The sequence below is a fragment of the Protopterus annectens genome, chromosome 9.part0 (assembly GCF_019279795.1).
Source record: "Protopterus annectens isolate FY-2018-M chromosome 9.part0, PAN1.0, whole genome shotgun sequence".
Classification (NCBI taxonomy): Eukaryota; Metazoa; Chordata; order Ceratodontiformes; family Protopteridae; genus Protopterus; species Protopterus annectens.
In genome coordinates, this window is record NC_056743.1 from 1,937,868,079 (window position 1) to 1,937,895,547 (window position 27,469).

The window sequence follows — 27,469 nt, forward strand, 5'->3', positions numbered from 1 at the left end:
TGTCTTTATCTTTGGGTTTTTTATGCACACCGGTAGTCAGTTGCTCCGACGGCATAGTGTAATTAAATTTCCTACCGAAGTAGTGTTGTGCGAAATCAAAGCATCGCTTTATAGTTCGCTTATTGAACCTAGTACAAAACCGACAACCAGTGACGTCGTGGTCTGGGCCTAGGCAAGGTATACAATAAGAATGAAAGTCCTTATGAGGTATTTGCTTCCCACAAGAAATGCAATTGTTAACTTTTTCTGACATCGTACTGAGGCAAGAAAAAGGTTCCCCAACTGGGTACTTAGCTTTGAAGACTTTGGACTGAAATTCGATTCGAAAATCTCAGGTGTCGGCCGACCGGCACTTGTGAACTGCTTCTGCTTCGGGCACCACGCGGCAAGAAAGACTGAAGAAAATGGCATCGGATGCCTCTTATATACTCCTGGCACACTGACGTCAGGGAAGAAGCGACAGCAACCGATGCCGTACCAAGACTTTGGAATTCAGGCAGACTGCGGGACCGCCTGATGGCAGGATAACCCAAGTGTGATTACTGCAGCAGGGTAACACGAACATCTTCACTGAGATATGGACCGACAGGAAAAAAGTTCTGACAATTTTCATGTCCCTTATATTCCTGCATGTAGTTGTGTGTGTAGGTCAGACATACAAAGTAAAAGGAAAGTGCCTCAGTTTTTGCACTGCCGTAGGTACAGTATCGTTGGCAGGTTCCTTCTCAACTGTCAGCAATACTGCAGGGATAATGAACATATGAAAAAGGTGCAAGTTAAAAGGTTTCTCAACAACTCAAGAATAAGCTGAACCAGACAGGATAAAACTGAAAGGCTTATGAATTACGAAAGGGAGTCTGATCAAATTCCTTCTCTTCTCGTTAAGCAGAGAACTGCCAACTTATGTGAGTGAAGGCAAGAGAATGAGGTACAAAAGCATGTGACTGTTTTGCTGGGTTAATACGGAGTAAAGCTTTTGTGGGGGGTGGACAGTTCAATAAGATTATTTTACTTCATATTTAATTTTTGGGTTACCTCATATAAAATGCATTCCAGGGAAAGAGTCTCAGTGTAGTTTTGTAACACGCAAAAAGAAAAAAATTAAAATTAGTTAAAAGTTTAGATCAACTTTTATTTTCTCTAACACCCCCTCCCCAACTTCAAAAACTTCACAACACAATTGTGGTTATTATACCATTTACTGACCACATTTCATAAAACAGTCAATAAAATAAAGCAGATACTAGGTTTTCAAGATCATGGCAAATCAAAGTTTAACCAAGCATTTTGCTGTCTTCCAGAGACCTGCAGAGCAAAGTGTGCAAGACTGTACAAAAATAAGACAAGGCGGTATTTTTTTTTTTTTAAATCCTTTAAAGTTAAACTACAATACTTAAGTGGTTGCCCATTTAAAATCATCTTGGAAATCACATGCTCGCCCATGCTACAGTGACCCAAGTGACAGCCCCAGACTGCCATGGGCTCTTTTAGGGACTTCTCTTACTCAGTGTTAAGCCACCGTGGAATGGATATACATTTTTTTGGGTAGGTGGTACAGGGCTTTCATGGTGGGGGGAAGAAGAGTGTTCAGAGCTGTCCTGCTTCTTTCCATGCAACAGCAAATGTGGAGAAGTGATTTAGGAGTGGCAATGTTTTCAACTTCAGTTTGCTAGAAATATGAATACTCGTGGCTCAACAAGAAACTAACAAAAAAAGTCTAACATTCCTGTACTTTATAGAGTGATGGAAGAGGCTGTTATCGCTACTTTAAGTTGGTCAGCTAAACGGATTTAGAAATGTTTATTCAAATCCACATGCTGTGACATACATATAGGGAAAATGGGGGGGGGGTCCAGCACTAAAATCTTACTAATGCATGGAGTTCCAAATACTCAATTTAACAGACTTCTTTTCCCCAGTTTAAGACAGCATCAGAAAGGAGCTTAAGCACCTTTCAGCACTGCTACACCAACTGTTCTCAACCTAGATCACAAAACAGCAGCCACATCAATGGGAAGCTGAAACGGCTTTAAAACCTTAACACTTGACATTGCCACGTATAAATGTGGCAGCATCATGAAGTGTAGTACAGCTTTTGAAGCGAAGCTGTAATGGGATCAAAGAAGTGCTTTGTTTCTTGGTCACCATCAGTGAGGCAGTAATGAGTGAGTTACAGCTTTCAAAGCATTAGAAGACTTCACATTACTTATTCTCTTACGTATGAGTGAGTTACAGCTTTCAAAGCATTAGAAGACTTCAGCCTACTACAAGAGAGAATAAGTATGTGAAGTACTAGGCACTACGGACAACCACATGATGCCGCCACTGTTTCTCTACTGTACCCCCCCCAACTATATGCAAGTAATACAATAAGCAGATAAAGCACTTTGTACTACAAACTATGATAAGGTTCATCTTATCACATACAATGGACTTTCACCTCTATTTCTCAAATATGAGGACTTGCTTGCAGCAGCAGCCAAACATAAACCTCAGTTTCAAACAAACACCAGTTAAGACTGGCCCTTAACTACACCACCCATACATGGGCTCTTCTGGAGCAAGAATCCAGGGTACCGATTTAAAGGTGCTGCTTAGGCATCACATTTTGCATTAGGTTCACATCTATGAACAAGCTACACTTAAAGACCGTGCTCGTGAAATGCCAACAAGAAAGTCTGCAAGTACTTCCTAAGTGCTACCTTTGCCAAGAATTTTAAGGGGATTTAAAAGGCTTCCACACAGCTATGAAAACTGGTTTTCATTCTGCCTTCCACTTAGAGAGAGGAACACTCCTGATAAAGTATCTCCATCCATTCTGGTTTATTATCCCCACACAAGTTTAGGACAGCAATCAGGTGCAATGGTTTTACACAATGTTATTAGAAATATTCTGGTCATGAGTCTGCACACTGGAAAATTATGTCAGATTTCTTAATCACAATAATTTCAAGGTATTTGTAATTTCTTTCTTTTCAATAAAAGGCCATTAAAAATCAGTGTACATCCTGAGTACTCAAAAGTAAAATTCTCCACAACTCCATTTTGAGCATATTCTGATCACCAAGAGTAACCTAAAGAACACCTCCGTGATGAGACAAGTAGCAGCCAGGATTATAAATGCTCATGCAAAATGACACTTTCCCATCCAAACAGCTGGACCACCAGATGCCACCAAGTCAAAGAATGACAGAACAGCAACACAACATACACTTCAAAAATACCCTGGCAGACAAAACCAGAGGGCAAATCACCACTGAAAAGTCTGAATGATCAATTTATAAATTTTGCAAGGTAAAACATTTTCACAGAACATTTCTCATAGCCATTTCTGCCAGCTAATCAAACTACTGCTGGGCAGGCTCATATAATACGGGTTTATCAAGAGCCAAATAAACCACACACTTTTGCCTTGCAGCTACTGCAGAGAACAAGTTAAAGTCTCGGAGCCTGCAAGTTACACAGACTATTTGTAGACCTGTGATGGCATAATCCTATTTAGACAGTTGCTACCATGCAGGTTACCATCTGTCAAATGCAAAACCGCAGCTTTTTACAGTACTGCTGTACAAAGATGACTATAATGCACAACACACTGCTGGCGATTTCATGCATTGCATATAATTTTAAAGAAACTAGCAACTAACAGTACAATTCACACACAAGACTGCACCCATCGTCCATATCTACTACACCTATTCTGGACCTATGAAACCCCGGTCAGGCCAAGTAAAAGTAGCTTGGAACCACTTCCTGACCATTCCAAAAATATCCAATTGAAAAATACCTGCTGCCAATCCCCTTCTGAAGTTAGTGTACTCCCCCAGCACATACCAGTCTCTCTCGACAGCAAGCTTCAGCCAGCACCTGTAGGCCAATAATGTTCCAAATCAAACTAATAAGCTCTACATTAACATACTCCCAGCATGATCAAGATAACACTATCAAAGTAGGGTACAAATCAAAACCTCTGGTCTTAAAACATCAATTATGATGTAAACGCATTTACAGCTGGCACTAAATACTGAAGGAAAGGAAATATTAAACAGCTTATGCTGCATGCACACATGGGTCAATACAGGGCACAGGCAACCAGCTGTCATGAAATGTGCAATGCTGGATTGTGCACTTTAAAATAGCACATTCAATGCTAGAGAGATTACAGAACTTCCATAATCAAGGAAGTGGATTTCTTTGTACACAAAGCAGTGACTTCAAACTTACACAGACAAACAAGTACCTTTTACACAACAGTAGTGTTTAACAAGGACATTCATATTTGCATTACAAATGTGGACATGCTGACACAGCAGGGAAGGCTGACTGGTAATTCTGGTCAAACATGCTGTGCCACTAACAATCCAGCTCCACGGTGCAGAATAAAGCCTCAAGTGTGACCCAAACCACCACAATTCCAGTAGTGGCTCAGGTACTGGAAGTGCAAAGCAAGAGGAGGATGGATAGAGTTTACAGGGTGACCACTTGAGGTACTGGGGGCAGATTGTAATTTTAGTGGCCAGAGCAAAATTTTGTACAACAAAGGAAAATGTGGATGTAGCACTCAAACTAGTGACGGTAGCCCTTAGGACGTGTGTGGGAGCATATGAACACCTGGGAAACTGGTAGAGGTCCCCACAGTGATGGCAGCTAATCATATCAGCCACCAGGAAGTGAGTTACAAAAATAACCATCCTGATAGCTAAAGCTCTAAATGGGAGAGCTGTAAGAGACAAGATGCTTCCATGTGGCTCCTTAGCATGGGGACAATTAAATTGGTCCCGAAGCAGTGATGGCCCTTACCTTGGGGTTGGAATGAAACCAAACCCCTGAAGCTATTTGGACACAACACTCATAACAGCAGCCAAAAAGCATCTGCATGGGCACAAATTGCTCCCATGGCTGCCTGGATGACTGCTCAACTGTGCTATAGTTGGGGTTCACTACCTTAGATACTGAGACCTCTAGGAGGAAGAGCTTGACAGAACGCACACAGTACAGTGCTACTATATGCCAACACAGGGAAAAACACCCCAACAGTACTGTAAAAAAGGCTTCAATATACTTTGGGGAAAAAAGTTTAGTTTAAATGCTTTACTTGCAGATTTGAGGAAAGGTTTTCTCCTCAGTTAAAAAAACAATTATAAATCTCCAAGAAGCCAAACATTATGAATGCTTTTTTTTGTCAAGGCAGGATCTGCAAACAATCTCAGATTTTAACAATTACCATTCATAAAGTCATGCCTCTACCCCATCATATATGCACAAAGGGAGGAAACAAGACCCATGTACGTGAGAGAAGACTGCTAGTAGCTTAAGAGAATGGTCATCTCAACCACCCATTAAGACCACAACATTCTGCGAACTCCCTTTTATACAAGCCACAGAAGCCACCCTCAAAACTGGCTATAACAAGCTTCCATGGCCATGTTTCACTTGTTGGTAACACTCCGCTATTAAGCCTTGTAGCTTTAAAAATGAGTCTACTGCACTCACCCAGTCTTAAAAGCTTACCTTCTTCCTACTTTAAACAACGGCCCATCAAGCCACTTTTGGGAGCGTTTTCATACAGGTGGACAAATGAGATTCTATGGGCAGCTTCCTAAATATCAAACTTCTGCTCCCAGCATAGAGAGAACAACCCCCCCCCCCCCCCAAGAAAACCTCAAATGATGAGCATGCAATTCTACTGATATGGAATAAGCTGCACCCCCAAATGACATTAATACTAGAAAGTTAAAGCTAGTTCACAATCATGCTGTCAACAATTTTACCACGGTTTAATCACAAAAAGGTACCATCTAAAAATTTTTTTCCTTCGGTTTCAATCTCTCAGTTTTAAAAACTGCCAACTCAAACAGCACATTAACTGCATACAGTACCACAAACTAAAGCATAATTGTATACAGTATTACAAGCCAAAAGATCTCCCCAGTAATGTCAAAATTACAAGTCATTAGCCAACATAGAAAATCAGTCCACTGTCAAACTAAACTTGCAGTTTCATACTAGATTCTGCCCACATTTAAACAAAAACAAATCTCCAAGTTACTGCACTTTCCTCTCCAACAGGAAACCATCAAATACAATTATCTAGCTTCAAGTAAAATGCAGATCTGCACGGGATGTCTTCTCCTCAAGTTACCAACAAAAGCAAAAAGCAAGACAATACAGATGCTTGCAACTCAGACCACAGAAAAGAACTACCATAACATTAAAGGAGAAAAGCTCAAGGTAATGTACTTCCTCTCAAGACTTTCAAAAGTAGTAGAAAGGAGAAGAATGGTGCATTACAGCAAAGAACAAAGCCTCCCAAAACAAGTTTATACATCTAAACCATCTAGTGCTACTGCCTAGCACCAAAGATCTGGTCCCCCATTAAATTTATGGGAGACATAGCAGCTGCAATAGCATAACAACCTAGGACACTCAACACACAGAATAATAATCGGCATGAAGCTGGAAGTGCTGCACCATGCATCTGCCTACCTATCACCACTTTTTCTTCATTTCTGTACACAGGGTCAGGGAGTCACTTCAACAATGACCATCTATAGCCAATGTCCACAACACCAGCTGGCTAGCACAGAATCTTTTGTTCTTTCACACCACACATTCACGCACACTCAGACCTATGACCATTTGTGTCTAATCCACCTTTCTCTCTTTGTAATGTGGAAGGAAACCTGAGAACCCAGAAAACCCATGCAAATCCTGCAATGATGCCATCTTAGTCAAGAACTGAAATGGAGACTCGCTTGCTGTGCTGCACCAGTACATGTGAAAAAAGAAACTAATGACTGCCACACTACGATGCACATACCCATATGCCTAAAAAGCTGAAGTGTACCTAACTTCTAAACTCCCAACACATAAAGGACTGCTACGAAGAATATTCAGGAATGTGAAAATAGTGAAAAAGGGCAGCAATGCATGAGACAGGCGTTTCCCATGGGTGGAAGCACAATACAAAAATATATGCATCCACTAGGCGAGTATTCCACAGGGCACCGAAGAGACTAGCTAAACTTGTACTGCACAAATAAGCCAAAAATCACAACCCAGCCATACGATTCTTCTGAAGTTACACATGGCAGCAAATTAGTTCAGACTTTTTATGCAAATGAGCAGCATCAAAAAATGTGGTTCTGTAAACCTAAAAAACCCAAAGTGGGTTAATGGCTGCAACCAGAATGAACTCCAAGGGTGGAAGGGATATTTTCTACAGCACGGGACACAGGAAACAGAGGCAAGAGTAAACTAATAGTTTTAAGACATTTCAAATTCTCAAAATGGCATCAAGCATATTCAGATAAAAATTTACTTGCATTAAGAACCAAACAGCACAACAGGCTGCTGCATAGGGAGGCTAAAAATATACATTTACTGTACTGCTTACAGTAGCTGCACTTCATGCCACAAAGTTCTAATGTACTCAGTCACTGGAAAAAAAAAACTGGAGTGCCCAGAGCCACATCAGTTTCTAGGAAACGAACTGAAACAGGACTATCGATGTAAAACCAGGGGATTAACCCACACTGCTCGAAACCCAAGCTCAGAAAGGCATGTACAAATCCTCCCTTTTTTCTCAACTCCAGTACAAGTACACTGTATCTAGATGAAAGCTGCACTGTGCCCGAGTAGGTGCTGGAAGGGAGGCGACCATCTACATTTTTACCTCCAGGGGGTATACAGATTCCCCACCAAATCAAGGAATGTGTGCTCCTACAGAGGGGGGGGGGGTCAGGTAATGACCCACTCCCCCACAGAAGAGGGGCGGGACAAGGAATAGGAGAGTCTAGGGGGGCACCCTACATTCAGGTATTAAAAGGCAATGGTACATGCACTAGAATTAAGTGGTGGGTATACTCTCAAAAATGCTTAAACTTAATTTGTTGCATCAGATCTGTAATGCAATGGAGCTTTTAGCCAAGTATCAAGAGGACACTTGTACTGAAACTAGTATTCCTGCTAAATAAGTAAATATCACCAAGCACAAAACCTACTTCGAGCAATGTGAGGGGTGTAGTGGGAACGGGAAGTGGTCATGACGTCACAAAAGGCACTGAAGCAAAAAAAGAGCAGGGACAGAAGTCAACATGAAGAACTGTACCTTGTAGTTCAACACTGGGGTTAGGCACTGCAATAAAGAAATATGAAGACCTACATCCAAATACTAAACATTTTTGAAAAAGTAACTCAACAAAGAAGGCTTCTTTAAAGTAAGCTAGTTAAGGAATGCACCACTAACAGACTGTAACAAGCCCCAGTTCCCAAAATTCAGCTCAGTACTATGTTCTTGCTCTGACCCAAAAAAACAATCTCACAGGTCAAGACCACTGGCTACAATTAAAACCAACACTCCGATTTTCGTTTCACTGAGAAGTGTGCCCATTGCTCCTGCAATCAAAGACACTGACAAATTGTTTTCTTACGAGGTGCAATCTAAATGTTGTCAGATGGAATGACACTTGTTCTAATCCCAGTCCATAAAGCAGCTATGGGGTTAATATTCCAACAGTTCTGTCACTTAAGCTTATTATGGGGTGACAGACTTCTAAAAACACGTTATACCACCATCCATCCAGTCCCAAACAACCAAGCGATTCAGGTACAAGACTCCTCACTATCCGAGAGCTGGCACTAACACAGAAATCACTAGCCAGCTACAGAAAAACGTTATGCCACAGAATCACGATGCAGCCTTTGCTGCCCACAGACTCATTCATTGAGCATTCTTTGTTTCAGAAGCAAGTAAAAACAAATTTACAATCAGTCAACTAGGGCAGTGTTCAGTGTCCAGTCTACTGCCTTGAGCAGTACGCATCATGGTGGCACATGTCCGTTACTTCACAAGGGGTCTGGTTTTGTCGTCATCACTGCACTGGTGAGCTTTGTATTTTTTCACTTCTGCCAAATACTTGGCCCAAGCATCATCTTTACTTGATACGATCTGAGGAAAAGGAGGAAAAAAACAAGTTAGTGGTCCATCAGCATTTTATTTTCATTAAATTAAAAAGTAGTCGAGACAACCAAATTTCAAGATTTTCAGCACAAAATGTTTATTCCCAGATTCCCCTTAAAATTCAATACAGAGGAAGTGTATGTCATATCACAAAATCCTCAGCTAGATGGTGCCGCTTCCCACAAAAACCTCAAGTAAACACAAACTGCTATATAAATGAACAGATTTTAAATTATGAAAAGGCAACCCAAGTAATTAACAGATATATTACACAAGATGACTCGCTGCTTTCCTGCAGGGATTACAATTAAATTTTGTTTAGGTTTAAAGAAATGGGAAAGCAGTTGAACACTACTAACATGCTCCCCTAGGTCTCAGATGCCACAAACTCAGCAATGCCAACATAACTTTAGTAATGCAAACCATAAAAAAAGTAAAAAGCTTGATAAAAATTAATACAACATTTAGAACCTTGGATGAAGTCCTGGAAATGTTAAGTGGATGAAAGTGCTAAATCTTGCATTAAAATCAGTGACTACTAGTTAGTAACCTAGTACCCTACCCAGAAATGGTGCACTCCAGATAAACATGGGAATTGCTATTTTGTAAAGAGCAGGAAAAAAATAATGCATGGCCAAATAAAGGCTCATGGACATTCTCCATGCCAACCTCTACGAGGAGGAACCCTGCACTAACATTACCTTCTTCCCTCGCACTGTGATGGAGGAAGGCTCTATACAACAGCAATGCTTATATTTTACTAGACCTCAAAGACTTAATATCACATTCTTAGCCCAAATATCAGCAGTCCATCATCAGCATCAGGGAAGCATATAACCCCAAACTTGGAATAGATCCCTTCATACTCCACACACCTCCAGCATTTTCCTGACCTATTATACAAGGATTGCTTCCTCCTCTCTGACATGGCTACTACTGTTTAGCTCAAATTTAGGAAGAATAAAAGTAGTGCGCGCCTCAGGAGTTGGTGTTTGGCATCTTAAATATATCCCATATATTTAAGCATAAAATAAGGATGACAGAACTAGCAAATGTACAGACTCATTTAATTAATGCTCATTACAGTCTGTACAAAAAGACAAGTAGATTTTGAAAAGCAAGGCAAGAAGGATAACCTTAAGGAGATGGAGATCATTTACAAGGAGTATTAAAAAATAAAATTGCTCCTGTCAAAGCAAAAAGAAAAACAAACACTAGCATTACAGAATACAACAAAAACAAAAAGCAAATTAAAACACCAGCATTATAAAACAAAAAACTAAGTTATGTGCTCACCATAATATATTCGTGTTTTCTCTTAATCTGGTTCAACCTGCAGGTTATCGGACCCAAGGCAGTCAGTTTCCCTAAAACTTCAGCTCGCCAAGCTCTGCTTCCCCTACCCACAATCCCTCATTCTGCCAAGATGATGTCACATAGGAGTTTTTCCTCCGCTGTCTAAATTTATGTATGACACTTGCCTACTAATAAGAGAGGCACTAAACACCAACAGAAAGGGAGAAGTAACCACTCCCACTCTATCAACCTATGGACAAAATATCTGCCATACAGATGGAGCAGGAGGGAGGGAATGTAGAACCTATTGTTATGGTACATATATAACTTTCGTATCAAATGCTGTCTTTTCCATGTTGCTTCAACCTACAGAATAACTTCCACCAGCATATTAACAACCATGAGAGGTTCCAAGGAAGGATAATACATAATATGGTGGAACCAAATGATGCCCTGGGCCTAGACTGAAAAACAACAAATGCGACACCTAGTCAAGCAGCAGCTGCACACACCCATCTAAATATGCTCTGGAGGAAAAAAAGCCATGAAGTAGTCATAGCTCTGGTGGAACCTTTTGGTTTGCAACGTAAGGTCTTGCCTCTCAAAGTATAACTGAAGGAAATACAGTCCGACGGCCACTTGAATAGTGCAACTTTAGAAACAGGCTGACCCAATCTAGTCTTTGAAAAAAGACAGCAACAACTGGTCAGACTTCCTGAAAGACTGTCCTGACCAAACAGAATCTCAAGTGTCTATGTACATCCAGACAATGCAACAAGTATTCATCTTGCTAGTTAGAAAAACTGGGAAATACTGGAAGGCGAATAGACTTGGATAAAGTTATTTTCAGTAGTGACCTCTGGAAGGAAAGAAGGGTCTGCATGATGAAACATACTATCTTTTTGAGAAAACAAATATAGGAGAATAGCAGAAAAAAGCAAGTAATTCAGACACACACCTGGCAGAAGTAAAAGCTACCAGGAACAATGTATTCCAAGATAAGTTTCAAATCTGAGTTAGCAAAAGGCTCAAAAGGAGGGCCTGCAAGAACCTGGAGCACAAAGGGTAAATCCCATGGGAGGTATGGGAGTCCCACACAGGACAACACACTAGAGTACCTTTGAAGTTTAAGATATTTTCAAGGCAGCCTGGGGGCATTCCATTGGCCACACTGGAAATGAGCCTCATGGTTCATAGGTTTATACTAGGCTATCTGCCCCAAGGCATTTATAAGCCTAGCCCGAATTTTTGTGGCTTACGCCACCCCTTATATGAAAAAATACTGTACCCATTAGTTTGTTGTGCCTCTGTCCAGCAGCGACACAGAGATGATTCCCGGGGTAAACCTACGATCTCCCAACCACAGGTCAAGATTTCTCTTGAACAGAGCCAGCGAGGTGCTCTGCCTCACATGGACCGGGACTCTATTCCACAGCATAGGGAGTCTGAGTGATAAATCTATCCCTCCAGCACGTCCTATTTATATCCGTGCTAATGTTTAAGTCACTTGCTCTAGTGGTTTTGGTGGATTTGGATTTTTTGAGGTGGAGCATGTCCATTAATTCTGGGTTGGACATGGCCTTGTATGTCAGGCACATGTCACCTCTGAGCAGACGGTATGCGACTGAATAGAGCTGGAGTTTCTTCAATCTGGCAGCATATGACAGATTTTGGAGTCCCTTTATCCTTTTGGTGAGAAACTTTTGGGGTCTCTCCAATTGCTGCAGATGTCGGGCGAGATACATCCCGAATGGGGCATTGTACTCTATCATTGGTCTGATAAGTGAAGAGTACAGCGGAACAATGACCTCACTAGATCTGGATGTGAATCCCTTCATGATCAGGTGGGCAATGTAGAAGGTCTTTCTAACCACTTTAGCAACGTGAGTGTCAAAAGAAAGGCCACTGTCAACCTGGGTCCCCAGGTCCCTGATAACCTCTTCTGTGCTTAGTGGATTGCCACCTATATGGTAGCTTGGGGTTACCTTGTTTTTCCCAAAGGGTATGACTATACATTTTGGCGTTTAACTTCAGGCCATGGCTCTGGCACCAGCTATCTGTTTCCGTGAGTCCCTTCTGAAGGATATCCGTGTCCTATGCACTTTCCACTATGGCCCAGTTTGCAGTCGTCTGCAAACTTTGTCAGCCAAAGTCCTCCCATGTTGGCCTGTACTTCTGAGAAGTAGATGCCGAACAATAGGGGGCCAAGGACCGAGCCCTGTGGGACACCACTTGTGACCGGCTTGGAGTCTGACATAGCGCCAGCAACTCTAACCCTCTGGGTTCTGTCCTTAAGCCAGTTTGCAACCCATCTTGTGACATATGGGTTTACATTTAAGCTGGTAAGTTTTTCTACAATACCCGAGTGGGGTATTGTGTCGAAAGCCTTTGCAAGGTCAAGGTAGGCTGTATGGACTGCCTTTCCCTCATCAATATCCTTGGTGACTGTTTCGAAGAAGTCGACCAAGTTCAAAAGGCATGAAAGGCTGGCAACAGACTAGACTAGAGTGGACAACTGAATCTCCAAACTCTTTTGGGCCTCTGGGGACTGCTGTGTCTGGATGCTTTGACAGTGTCTCACTGCTGTTTTTCTGCAGTGATAAAAATTTCTGTAGTGTTTTCTGCCTAATATAGTGTAGCTAGTAGCTGTAGCATAGTCCAGTTTCAGGATTGCTGTTTCTGGGCCTGGTTGGTTGTTTGCAGTGGCTGTTTGTTCTGAGCACATTTTCCAAGCCATCTTGGATTAGCAGAGGGCATTCTTCATTTTTTTTTTAAAGCCATTTCAGGTCTGAACCTCTCTCTACTCGAGCCCCATCTCTGAAAGGGTTTCTGCCTATTCACACGGAGCTGAATGGAGAAGGGACACCGACCACAACTCTGATCTGTTATGTATAACTATTAAAAATAAGCAAGAAAACAGGATACTTGTTATTGCATATTCTTACCATTTATTGCACTTGTTTGCTGCCTACTTTTTATTACCCGTTGCCTACTGTTCACTGTATTTTATTGCTACAAACTAATGTGCACGGGTTGTACTGCAACTGTCTGCCTTACTGGGCCTGTTAAATTACTTTTGTTACTGCTTCACTGTTTGTAAAGCTTTTTAGCTACTTTCACTGTGTGAAAAGTATTAACTGGAAATTTTCTCCATTTATTAAGCATCTGTTTGTTCTGATTTTCCTGCCAAGGAGTGCATCATATAACCAATTTGTTTGCAGTTAAAAGCATTCTCTAGAGTCTCCTTGCTGCTTTTTCTGTTTAAAGCTTTCATTTAGTGTCTCACTGCCGTTTTTCTGCTGTGATAAACATTTCTGTTGCGTTTTCTGCCTAAAATATAGTGCAGCTAGTAGCTGTAGCATAGTTTCCCCACTCTCCCTCCCTATTGTTGTCTTACTGGCTTTGCAGTCGCCCGCCCCTACTGTAAATCTGATGTGGGACACTCCTCCCTGTCTAGTCTCATTGGCTCATTCTACCCAATACAGAAAGAACATTTGGGAAGGGCAACCCCCCCCCCTTAGTTTCTTAACCTTGAATTATCTTCTGTTCCTCCCGTCTCCCTCCCCACCCAAAAAAACTTCTTTATTCAGCAGTTTATAGTACTTGCGTTTCTTCCTCCTACACTATTCTTCAACTAGCTTTTTCTGCTACTTGTTCTTAGCACCTGGTTATGCCCTTGTATCACGTAACCCTACCCATACTACTATTAACTCCCCAAATTCCTCTCTGATCACATACTGGAGCTCTGATCCCCTGTACGCTTGGTCATCTGAAAGGGTACTTTTAACTGTAAAATCTTACTTTATATATTTTCTTTTCTTACCAATGTATGACTGACATTGTCTTTTTACCTGGAGTGTTTTTATTAATTCTTGTTATATTACTATGCTCAGCATACATTATGTAACCTGTTTTGTGTATTATGCTGGATGTACTACTAAAACTCTTTTGGGCCTCTGGGGACTGCTGTGTCTGGATGCTTTGACAGTGTCTCACTGCTGTTTTTCTGCAGTGATAAACATTTCTGTAGTGTTTTCTGCCTAATATAGTGTAGCTAGTACCTGTAGCATAGTCCAGTTTCAGGATTGCTGTCTCTGGGCCTGGTTGGTTGTTTGCAGTGGCCGTTTGTTCTGAGCAGATTTTCCAGGCCATCTTGGATTAGCAGAGGGCATTCTTCATTTTTTTTTTTTTTTAAGTCATTTCAGGTCTGAACCTCTCTCTACTCGAGCCCCATCTCCACTTCCCCTTGAAGAAGCTGTGCTTTACTTCAACACCACTTTCCTAACTATTCTAGATAATCATGCACCATCACGCTCCATCCGAATTAAATCTAAACCTGCCCCCTGGCTATCTAAAGATACAAGACAAAAAATGTTACTTAGAAACAAAGCATGGAAAAAATGGCGAGCTAGCAAATCTAGTGTAGACCAACAGACCTTTAGACATCTAAGAAACTGTACCAAAAAAGCTATTTTCTCTGATAAAAGAACTTATTATAGTAATCTCCAACAAGCTAACCACAATAACCCTCAAAAATTCTGGTCAACCCTTAACAGGCTTCTACACCCTGGACAAACTACCACTCCTTCCCCTACCGGATCTGAAAAGAATTCCACCCTTGATACTGCCAACACTTTCAACTCTTTCTTTATTGATACTATTAACTCTTTGGCCTCGCACCTCTCTAGTGACAACACTAGTATCCCCGACCCCACCTCCTCCAAACTACCAACCTTTAGGCTACAACCCACCTCCACTGCCATCATACAAAAATGTATTCACAAACTCAAACCATGCACCCCCTCTGCTGACCAACTCCCATCTGAATTCCTTCAAAAAACAGCCTCTGAAATTGCCTATCCCATATCTATTCTCATTAATAGAACTATAAATGAAGAAACCATACCTGACATCTGGAAAATCTCTCACATCATACCCTTACACAAAGGAGGTAACTCATATGAATACTCTAATTATAGGCCCATAGCTCTCTTGTCCCCACTAGCAAAAATCATGGAAAAATGTGTCCATTATCAGTTAATGGACCACCTAATAAAAAACAACATTCTCACTCCCTGTCAACATGGCTTTAGGCCTTTTCATAGCACAACCACCGCTCTCCTCACCTTTACAGACCTTATTAACAAGAATCGAAATAATAACACCCTGTCCTCAGCTCTCTTCATTGACCTATCTAAAGCCTTTGATATGGTCAACCACTCTATTCTCTTAAAAATTCTTGAATCTCTCCTTAGAATCTAAGGCTGTCCACTGGTTTTGTTCCTATCTCACAAACAGGAAACAAGCCGTTCTCTGGGATAATAAACTCTCATCCCTTCTCCCAATTTCACTTGGCGTCCCCCAAGGCTCTATTCTTGGACCACTTCTTTTCTCCCTCTTTATAAATGACTTACAAACAGCTATCCCCCAGGCTACTTGTATACAATATGCTGATGATTCCACATTAATTTGCTCTGCTAAATCCATCTCTGAACTTCAAAGTAATACTCAAGCTGTTTTCTCTAAAGTTGAAACTTGGTTCTCAAAACGCTGCCTACTCCTAAACGCTAAAAAAACCAAACTCCTACTCTTTAAGCCCACTACCAGATCCCCTACATTAGACTTTACTATCCTATCTAACAATGGAACCATTATATCACCTGACCCCAATACCAAACTGCTAGGTGTCACGATTGACAACAACCTTACCTTTGATTGTCATATCAATAATAACATTAAATCTGTAAACAGGAAACTCGGCTCTCTATAGAATTAAAACTTTCTTAACCTCCCAAGCCAAAGCTACTCTTGCCCACTCTCATCTTATCTCTACTCTTCTCTCGCCTCACCAATCTATACTAACCTTAAGAAAAATAATCTCTCAAAATTATCGTCCACGCAATAATATAGCTAGATTTGTCACTGATAAACCCTTCAGAGCTCACCACTGTCTGAATCTGCAGCAACTTAACTGGCTTGAACTGTCAAACATGTTGCTTCATTCCCAACTGACATTTGTCCAAAGAGCATTCTACCAACCTCACAACACACCTATACTCTCCAACCTCATAACCCCCTACTCTAATCTGAATTCCCTCCGTTCATCAAGTAAGCTGCTAGTTACCTTAACCAAATCCAATAACCTAGCAGGTGACTCCCTTTTCTGTAATACTATTGGAAAACACTGGAATCAACTGCCTACTGAACTTACTTCCATTGCATCTACTGTTCTGTTTAAACAAAAACTCAGAATTTACCTTAAAACCACTGGATGTGTCCCTGCTCTAATCCTGACTAAAGTTATTTGCTTCATCTAATCCATCTTTCTCTCCATACTTTACTCTCCATCCTGCTTCCTCTCTTCACCTTTCTTTCTCTACCTCTTTAAACTCCTCCTCTTCATCTTTCCTCCTTATGGCTACAAATCTTTCAAACAAATATTTGTCTCCTTATTTTTGCTCTCTCACTTTTGCTGCTTCTCTTTCCTTGATCTTTACTCTCTCTTCCTGGTATGAAAACATGTTAGTATGTTCATCATGATGTTACTTATTCCCTAGAAAGTCAACTTCCTTTTCTTTCTTTTGATAACTTTCTTTCATTTCTCTTTCCCTGCTCATACTCTTACTATTCTTGTTTAGAAAGAGGTAATAATGTGTATTATGATATTTGTGCTTAAAATGTATTTCCTTTTGTTTAAATGTGGAGCTTTTCTCCCCGGGCCTCTGCTGAAAATGGAAATATATCCAGTTGGACTAGCCCGGTCAACAAATGTAAAATAAATAAATAAAATAAATAAATGTACTGTATTTGTATAAATTGATGTTGGAGCTTTTCTCCCCGGGCCTCCGCTGACAATGGATCTGGTCCAGTCGGAATTTCCCAGTTAACAAATGTAAAATAAATAAATTGTTCTCTACAGCATTCAACTGCATCTTTTCTGCTGCATTAATTACAATGTAAACAGGCTAAAATCAGCAGTAAGTATTGTTCTAATCCTCTTAGATTTGGTTTAAGCACTTGGGCTGTAGGCCTACCCCTTAGCTCTCCCTGGCCCCTCTCCCTCAAATTCTGACAAATATGGATGGATAATTTCCTGTGGTTTCTCCTGGCAGCAGCTGGTTGATACTGGGATCCTGAGACAGTGTAGCAACTGGTTCATGCACAGAGACAACCATCTACTACTACCACCTAGGAACACAATTTGAGAGAGATGCAATTACATTAAGAACCTAGAGTCTATGCTCTCTCTCCCTTACAAGCCAGTATATCTGGCACTGAGAAGGTTGTCAACACAATCACCAACCACATATGCAGAGGTTCTCAACAAAAACAAACTCAAAGGAGACCGCAAAGGCAAAACCAGGCACTACCAGGTTATAACTCATACCACACTTTTCAGCCATGTAATCTGGACAGAAACACCAAAGGCAGAGGTGTGTCCATATTCATTAAGGATATCCACACCTCCAGGCTAGTTGCTCAGCATAATGCATTAGAGGTTATCCAAGTGCAACTAACTCTGGGCAAAACTGAAATCCAAATTGTAGCTGGCTATAAATCCCCCACCATGCCTAGGATTCCCACTCCTCTTCTTGATTTACTGGAAAATATTAGGGTTCAACCAAACACCCTAATAATGGGTGACTAACTACCCCACCATTAAATGGGAAAACTACTCGTGTACCAACTCCTTAGCTCAATGCTTTCTGGAATTCTTAAACTCCAATGCCCTGGATCAACTTATCCACACCCCCCAGCAGGGGCAACAATATCCTAGACCTAGTCATTACCAACATGAGTGACCGGTGTTCCACACCTGACGTCAACTCATCTTTGGTCCGATCCGGCCATAAGCTATCACCCTTGATATCCACATTTCTCCACAGCCAACTTCATGCTTCTTAAGACAGAAGTGGTGAACTTCATGACACCCATGCAGATGGACAATACAGTTACAACTGCCGAATCCTACACAAATGCACTCTATAAGCACTTACACGACTGCATGGATCGTGCTATCCCAAACAGAACCAAGACGCTATCCTCCAAAAAAAGGAAGCCAATCTGGTGGTCCCCTGCCATAAAGAAAACTGTACAACAGAAGGAAGAAACTGTTGCAAGAGAGTTAAAATCCCATGAGTGGAGGAGCTCCCTGGTCAGCCTCAGTAAGATGCTGAGATCCCTTAAAAGATCCTCCAAAGCTAGCTATGAAAAACAAAAATCGCCACTTATTCCAAGGACAACCACAAAGCATTCTATAGCTATGTCAAGAATCTCGATGGCAACACCCAGATCTGCTCAGAGTTACAGCACAAAGGCACAAAAATTACAGAACCAACCGATATTGCCAACATCCTGGCAGATAGGTTCAGTGCTAACTTTACCCCACTCTCACTCCCTAAAGGGCCCATATCTATACAGGAAGAATGCAGAGTTCCTGTAATCACAACTATGCAGGTAAAAGCTGCACTCTCTAAAGCCAAAAACACAGCATCCATGGGACCGGACAACATCCCAGGCTGCGTTTTACACGAACATCAGAACAAACTGGCTTCCCCACTTAAGCACCATGTTCAATAGCAGCCTCGCATTAGGCTTTGTGCCCACTGAATGGCGCACAGCAACAGCTATCCCACTCCACAAAGGGGGAGCCACCACTGATCCTGGGAACTATCTACCTATTAGCCTGACAAGCCTGGTCTGCAAGGCCATGGAACTCCTAAACAAAGACAATGGTAACCTTCAAACTCTGGATCCCACCCAGTTTGGATTTGTGAAAGGCAGATCATGCCTCCTGAACCTGATCGACTTCTTTTGAGGCAGTCACCAAAGCTGTAGATGAGGGTAAGGTGGTTCACACAGCCTATCTTGACCTCACCAAGGCTTTCAACACCACCCCCCATTCTGGAATTAAACTCACCAAAAGTACAGTTTTGTACCTACCATAAATGTAGATGTCCGAGAGACATGCAACTGCAGTCATAACATGTGGGTTGTCCTGCCTCAGGCAGCCCTCGGTCGGCCGGATTCCAAAGTCTGGGTCCGACGTCGGCTGATGTCGCATTTCTCTCCGACGTCAGAGCGGCTGGAGTATATAAGCATCAGCCGACGCCATTTTCTTCAGTGTTTCTTGCCCCAGATGCCAGGTGCCCTCCAAGGAAGGCTGTAATCAAATTGGAAGACAAAAACAGGATTCCAAACAAATACATGAGCAATACAACAAATACACCATAACAGATATCCCCAGCTAAGAGAGAGAGGGATAGGAGTGGACCCTAAGCATAGAGGGGTATGGAGGGAGGGAAAACCCGACTGCAGTTGCATGTCTCTCGGACATCTACATTTATGGTAGGTACAAAACTGTACTATGTCCTTCAAGAATGCAACTGCAGTCATAACATGTGGGTAGAATACCATAGCTTAGCTGGGGGAGGAGGTATGCTCTAGGAAAGAGATGGTGTGGCAATCAAACCCTGCAGGACTGCCGAAGCAAAGCCTGCTCTGGATCTGGAGTATAGGGGGAGATTGTAGTGTTTTGAGAATGTATGCATGGAGCTCCATGTAGCAGCTTCTAGAATGTCCTTTGTAGGCACCCCTCTTAAAAATGCTGTAGAGGTGGCTGTAGCTCTGGTGGAATGTGGTCTGACATAGGCTGGAACAGTCTTTCCATGAAAGGAACAACAGAATCTGATGCAATGTCCAATCCATTTAGAAATAGTCCGTTTTGAAATTGCTTTTCCTTGGACTGCAGGGGCGTAAGCTACAAAAAGCTGTTCAGACTTCCTACTGGCCTTGGTTCTGTCCAGGTAGTATCGAAGTTGTCTATGAATGTCCAAGGTATGTAAAATCCTTTCCCCCTTATTCTCAGGATTGGGGAAGAAGGCAGGCAGATGGATGGCTTGATTTAGAGAAACCCTAGATACCACCTTTGGCATAAAGGTAGGGTTGGTCCTTAATGAAACCCTGTCTCTGTGGAAAATAATAAAGGGTGGTATTGCCATTAGGGCCTGTAGTTCCGAAACCCTTCTTGCTGAGGTAATTGCCAACAGGAAGGCTGTTTTCCATGAGTGAAATTGCAAGTCAACTGAAGCTGCTGGCTCAAAAGGAGGAAGAGTCAGTTTTTCTAAGACAAAATTGAGGTCCCAGGCTGGCACTGGGACCTTCCTTGGTGGCTTAATGTTCTTGATTCCCCTTGTATCTGGCTGAAATAGCAGATGCATGTATTTTTATTCACGAATATGATAGGCCACTCTGCAACATATCTGCCAAATATTCCAAGATAAGTGGGATGTCCAACAATGATGCATCATGCCCTTTGCTGGTATTCCAATTGCTGAATCTTTTCCACTTTGCTAAGTACACCTTTCTGGTGGATGGTCTTCGAGCCTCTGTTAGTATTCTCTGGACTTCCTTGGAGAGAGGTACGTTGAATGTATTTATGGGATCTCCCAGGCTGTTAGCTGCAGAGTTTGAAGGTTTGGATGCAGTGTTTCGAAATTGTGCCGAGTCAAAAGTAGAGGCCACTGAGGGAGGGCCCACCTCCTGGTGTGACATATGCTCCGTAGTAGTGGGTACCAGTGTTGTCTTGGCCAATCCGGAGCTATTATAATTCCCTTGGGCTTCTCTGCTTTGATCTTTAGTAATACTGAGGTCATCAGTGGCAGAGGTGGGAATGCATAGATTGCTAGGGAGCTCCAGTTGAATGAAAGAGCATCTATTTTCCAAGCCTTTGGATGGTATGTCCTTGTGCAAAATTTTGGTAGTAGATGATTGAGGTGAGAGGCAAATAGGTCCACTTCTGGCTTGCCCCATGTCGAAGTGAGTTGTCTGAAAGCCTTTGGATGCAACTTCCACTCGTGTGGATCTGTGAAATTCCTGCTTAGGCTGTCCGCCAACACATTGTCTTTTCCTGGGACAAACTGTGATTGCAACTGGATGTTTAGACTCAGTGATTTCTCCCAAAGCTGCATTGTCAATCTGCAAAGGGGATAAGAGTGAGTGCCCCCCTGCTTGTTTATGTACCACATCACTGTGGTGTTGTCTGTCCGTATCATTAAGTGACCTTGCTGGAGTTGGTTTTGAAAAGCCTCGATAGCATGCATTACTGCCAGCATTTCCTTTGGATTTATATGCAGATGTGTTTCCTTTGGAGACCATTGTCCTTGTATACATCTGCCTTCCATGTGCGCCCCCCATCCGAGGTCTGAGGCGTCTGTAGTCATGGTCTGTGTTATCTGTGGTTTTTTGAATGACAAACCTGTGTTTTCCTGGCTCACCGAAGCCCACCATAGGAATTCCTTTTGTAAGCATGGGATGAGTGGTATGATTGTCTCCAAGTTGTTGCTGTGCTGAGACCAAACGCTTTTTAGGTACCATTGAAGCTTTCTCATGTGTAGTTTTGCTAATGGAACCAGTAGGATGCAGGATGCCATGTAACCCAGGGCCTGTAGGACTCTCCTTGCAGTCATCTGGGTGAGTTTTGCTAAACCTTTGAAGTATTGAGTTAACTTCTCTTGCTTGTCTTCTGTCAGTTAAGCCATTTGAGAGGCTGTGTCTAATTTGGCTCCTAAGAAGATTATTTGCTGGGATGGCTGCAGTCTTGACTTTTGGAAGTTGACTGTGTATCCCAGAGCTTGAAGTAATCGTATGACATATTCCAGATTTTTTGTCATCAATTTGTCGTCCGCTTGTATGAGGCAGTCGTCCAGGTACGGGAAAATTTGTATACCCTGGAGCCTGCAATGAGCAATTACTGAAGCCAGGCATTTTGTAAACACTCTGGGCGCAGTAGATAAGCCAAATGGCAATGCTGAGAATTGATAATGCTCTGGCCCTGCAAGAAATCTGAGGTATCTTCTGCAACTGTGTCTGATAGGGACATGCAGGTATGCCTCCTTGAGGTCCAGAGTAATCAGCCACGACTCCTTGCCCAGCATGGGAAGGAGTTGCTGTAAAGTCATCATTTTGAACTTTGGTACTATGAGAAAGGTGTTTAATGCGGACAAGTCCAGTATTGGTCTCCATTGAGTTTCTTTTCTTGGAAAAAGGAACAGTCTTGAGTAAAATCCCTGTTCTTCTTGTTGTGGAACTCTTTCTATTGCTTTCATTTGAGTTAGCAGAGAGATTTGCTTGATAGCCTCTGCCCTTTGATGTTGTGGTAGATTTGGCATGCCTTGTTTTCTTGGTAAGGTATGAAAATGAAACCTGTACCCTCGGTCTATAATGTCCAAAATCCATTTGTCCTTTGTCAGTCTGTGCCAGGGAGCTTCCAGTTGTTCCCTGGTAGGCGGTAGTAGAGGAAAGTCATTGAGATTGTGGTTGTTGGGCAGGAGAAACCCCTGCGTCACCTCTTTGGTTTCCTGGCTGCCATTGACGTCCCCTGTAAGGGCCTCTGTATTGGCCTCTTCCTCGGCCACGTCTGTTCTTACCCCTTTGAAACTTTTCTGGATTAGGAAAGGACCAGTTTTTTGAAGGCCAATTCCTACTGAATCTGGGGGGTTGAACCTGGAGGAAATCCTTTACAGTTTGAACTGATTTTGCTTTTTCTTCGATGGTCTTTAGTACATCCTTAGCATTTGCACCAAAAAGCTTGTTCTTTTCCAATGGCTTGGCTGGTGCAGGAGGGAGAGTATCAGGGGTAGCACTAGAATCAGAATACAAATCATCCAAAACATCAAGTACAGGAGGAATAGCTAAGGGCCTGTGCTGAGGCTTCTTAAGTCCTAAGGCGTTTCCTGGAATCAGAATATTCCTGGCCCTGCTACTTGAAGTGTTCCCTCATGGTGTGCAGAACTTCCCCAAAGGAAATATCCTCAGGTGGGGAGGCCGAGGGTATTGAATCTTCTGCATCTGAGTCCTCATACGTCTGGAAGAGCTCTTCCTGGCTATCAGAGTGGACAGAGCCCTCAGAGTCTTCATCTGAAGGAGTAGGGTCAGAGGGTTCAACCCGGGGCCTTTTATCAGGAGGAGGCTGGGATGCTCTCTCTGGATGGGTCTGCGAACCTCTAATCATGGAAATTAAATCAGCAGCCATGGACATAATTTGTGTCTCTGGAGTCGGCTGAGGTAAAGATCTGGAAGTAATATGCTTTGTTTTGCTGGCTGCCTTAGCCCTAGTGTAGGCCTTAATAGACATGGCCATAGGAGGCCTGGCAGCTCCACGTACAGGAGTGACCTTGTCTACAGCAATGGTCTCGGGAATTTCCTCGGTTTCGATATCTGGAGGAAAATCTATAACTGGCGGAGTAATGTCTGGAATCTGAGTCGTCGGTAATGCGGTGTCTTTGGTTCGGAGCGGTGGAGAGACAGTCTCAGAGGGAACCGGAGCACTTGCGCTAGATTTTGGTGTGGAGTCGGTAGTAGACGCGGGCCGAGGATGCCGGTCCTGGTCTTTTCGCTTTTTTTGGAGTTTGCGATGTCGGAAGATCCGACGGCATGGCAAATTTATCGCCAAAAAGTCTTCAGCGAACTCCGCCCGGCGCCCGAGAGTGCGCTTGTTGAAGCGAGCACAGGCTACACAGGCCGAGACGTCGTGGTCTGGGCCCAGGCAAGGGAGGCAGTAAGAGTGGAAATCCTTATGAGGTATTTGTTTACCACAAAAAAGACAATTGTTAACTTTTTCAGTAATTTCTGACATCGGCTGAGGCAAGAAAAGGTCCCCAACGGGGTACTTAGCTTTTTTGATGACTTCGGTATCGTAGAATACAGGAGCTGACCGACCGGCACTTGCAAACCGCTTCTGCTTCGGGCACCGCGCGGCAAGAAAGACTGAAGAAAATGGCGTCGGCTGATGCTTATATACTCCAGCCGCTCTGACGGAGAGAAATGCGACATCAGCCGACGTCGGACCCAGACTTTGGAATCCGGCCGACCGAGGGCTGCCTGAGGCAGGACAACCCACATGTCATGACTGCAGTTGCATTCTTGAAGGACTTCTAGGTATAAATCCCTACGTCACAAGATGGGTTGCCAACTGGCTCACTGACAGAACCCACACTGTAAAAGTTGCAGACTCCAAATCTGACCTCAAAGCAGTGACAAGTGGAGTACCACAGGGTTCCGTCCTGGGACCTCTCCTGTTTGATATCTACTTCTCTGAAGTACAGGCTAACACAGAAGGCCTCTGGCTAACTAAGTTTGCGGATGACTGCAAACTAGGAGCCATAGTCAAGTCCCCAAATGATGTGGACATCCTACAGAAGGGCCTCGCTGAGACAGATGCCTGGTGTCAGAGCCATGGCCTCATGCTCAATGCCAAAAAGTGCAGTGTCATCCCCTTTGGTAAAACTCTGTAACCATGAACTACCACACAGGCAGCAATCTACTTAACACAGAATGTGTGATGAGACCTTGGGACCCAGGTGGACAGTATTCTCTCCTTTGATAGTCACATCGCCACAGTAGTCAGGAAGTCCTTTCACATGGCACACATCATAAAAGGGTTCTTATCCGGGGGGGGGGGGGAAGAGGTCATTGTTCCCCTCTACTCGACACTCATTAGACCCATTAGAGTACAATGCCCCTTTTGGAATGTACCGCACAAGACATCTGCAGCAGCAGCAGTTGGAAAGGCCACAGAAGTACCTCAAAGAGGATTACTGGCCTCAAACAAATGCCCTACACTGACCGCCTCAAAACTCCAGCTTTACTCCGTAGCATATTGCCTACTCTGAGGTGATCTCTGCCCAACATATAAAGCTACGTCAAACCCAGAGCTGTTGGGCATGCTACACCTAAAGAAATCCCAATCCCTCCGAGCTACATGCTCTAGGGACCTAAACCTAGACACCACATTAAACAGGACATGCTGGAGGGATAGATTCCTGTCCCAGAGACTTCCCATACTCTGAACAGGCTACCCATCTATGTCAAGCAAAATTCTTTATTGGCACTCTTCAAGAAAAATCTTGATGAGTGGATGGGAAATGGGAAATACACCCCGGGGATCACTTCTGTGTCTTTGCTCGCCAGTGGCACGGGAAAATAACTTTCTTGGGTGGCGTAAGCCAGGGAACTTGTTGGCTAGGCTTACATAGGCCCTTGGGCAGATAGCCTAGTACCTACCTATGAACTCCACAACCCTTCACACCACATACCACGCATAGTCCACACACCTGTGTTTCGCAACCACTAAGGCCTAACCATAAACCCATGCGTCTCCCACCAGGCTGGATAAGGAGAAAGTCACAGTTAGATGTCCATTAGGTGCCAGAATCTGTCATATCACACGCGCACTCAAGTCTCTCAGCAACAGCTACTGTATGTTATGTCACAGACCATGTTGGGGTGAACGACTTGAGATGTACCTCCCTGGACTACATGAAGAGACATGACTGAGCTCGCTGAATGCGTGTCCCAGGCAGATATGTTCCTAGCATTAAGCAGAACTCCACTGTCACCCAGAATGATGCCTCAATACACACAGAAAATGACTAACAATTGGGTTAGTTTCTGGTGTCATTCCAGGGGGATCCAATACCAGACAAGGCTGGGAAGATACGATTGACGGACCACGATGCTTTGCTAGAGATGGCCTGCATCCATCTCACTTGGGCTTCAGGCTTCTGGCAAAGGCCATCCCCATACTGCCTGTTTTAGGAAATGTCAGGAGGTCAACACAACAAACAAAGATTGCAACAAAATGCAAATTAAAAGGTCATGCTGCTAAACACTAGGAGTCCAAAACATGAAACTACACTCATTGCAAGCATTCTTAACCCTGGAAGATGCTGACATTTGTACAGTCACAGAAACCTGGCTCAAAGCTGCAGACAGCAGCCAAGCCTTATCTGGTTACTCATCCTATCATACATCCAAACCCCAAACTGTGGTCAGCAAAGCCACAGGAGGTGGAGTTTCAATATATATTAAAGACAAACACACCTCCAGGCTGGGCAAGCAGTACGACGCACAGGAGATGCTCCAGGTGCAGTTAACCGTTGGCAAGACCCCTATTCAAATTATAGCTAGCTACAGGCTCCCCAAATTTGACTCAAGATGCCCACTCCACCTATCTGGACCTCTTCGAATCTATCGAGATTCAACCCTTTACCCTGATCCTTGGCAATTTTAACTACCAAATAGATTAGCATGCCAGAACACAAATGCCAGAGATTTCTCGATTTTAATCACTGCAAATGCCTTGGAACAGCTAGTCGACACCCCCACAAGAGGTGGTAATATCGGACTTTGTACTAACCAACATGAGTAACCACTGTAGCACCCCTACAGTATCATCCTCCGTGATAAGATCAGACCATGAAGCAGTCACTTTCGAAGCCAGCATCTCCCCTGACCCCCCCTCTTCCAGCTAGGGTCAAACAAAAAAACCTTCTCCAAAGCTGATTACAACCTTCTGAGGGATAGTATAAACAGCTTCACAGCCTCCTTCCCCTCTGTAGGAACTAGCACCAATGTCCAAATCTACACCAAAGTATTATACAAGCACTTGTACAGATGCATGGACTCAGGAATACCCGACAGGACAAAATCATCTATCAAAACCAAAGAAAAAGCACAAGAACCTAATGAATCCAAAAGGCGTACACAGATCTGGAGTATCAAACAGCTTTAATCCTGGTACCTCGGCATTTTGCCTTCAAGGGATATCAACATATCAAATTGTAAAGCTTAAATATATTAAACAACTGTGTTTCAGAATTTGCCTATACATCCCACTTTTAAAGTGACCACTGCACATTATACATAAACTTCCCTTAGTCATGAAAAACCAATACACATTTCCCACAGAACTTCAGCAGCAGCAAAATTACAACTTAATAACAATGAATTGTACAGCGACAGCATCATAATAATAATAAAAAAAAAAAAAAAAAAAAAAAAAAAAAAAAAAATTCAACCAAGTCTACATAAAAAATACAACACCCTCTCATAATTGTGCATGTACTCATGAAAATATCTACACACATACAGTGGACACACCCATTAAATGCCAGGTTTTTGTGATATAAAAAAATGAGACCACAAACCATTTCAAAACTTTTCCAATCTTTAATGTGACCTATAACCTGTACAATTAAATTGAAAAACAAACAAATCTGTTAGGGGAAAAAAAAATGTACAATATGCTGGTTACATAAGTGTGCACACCCTTAAACTAATACTTTGTAACTAATACTTTGTTGAAGCACCTTTTGACTGAATTACGGCATTCAGTCTTCTTGGGTACACACCTGCCAGCAATTAAAGTGA

General features: G+C 42.8%; 1 protein-coding gene across 1 annotated transcript in view; it reads right to left on the minus strand.

Annotated features, from left to right (window-relative positions):
* Positions 1-1,180: 1,180 nt before the first annotated feature.
* The window catches only part of TRIR (telomerase RNA component interacting RNase), a 65,860-nt gene continuing 39,571 nt past the window's right edge, over positions 1,181-27,469 (minus strand). Inside the window, exon 3 of the mRNA XM_044084744.1 lies at positions 1,181-8,950. Within this exon, the coding sequence (XP_043940679.1) occupies positions 8,843-8,950 (108 nt within the window). The 3' untranslated portion in view covers positions 1,181-8,842. The remainder of the gene's footprint in view (positions 8,951-27,469) is intronic.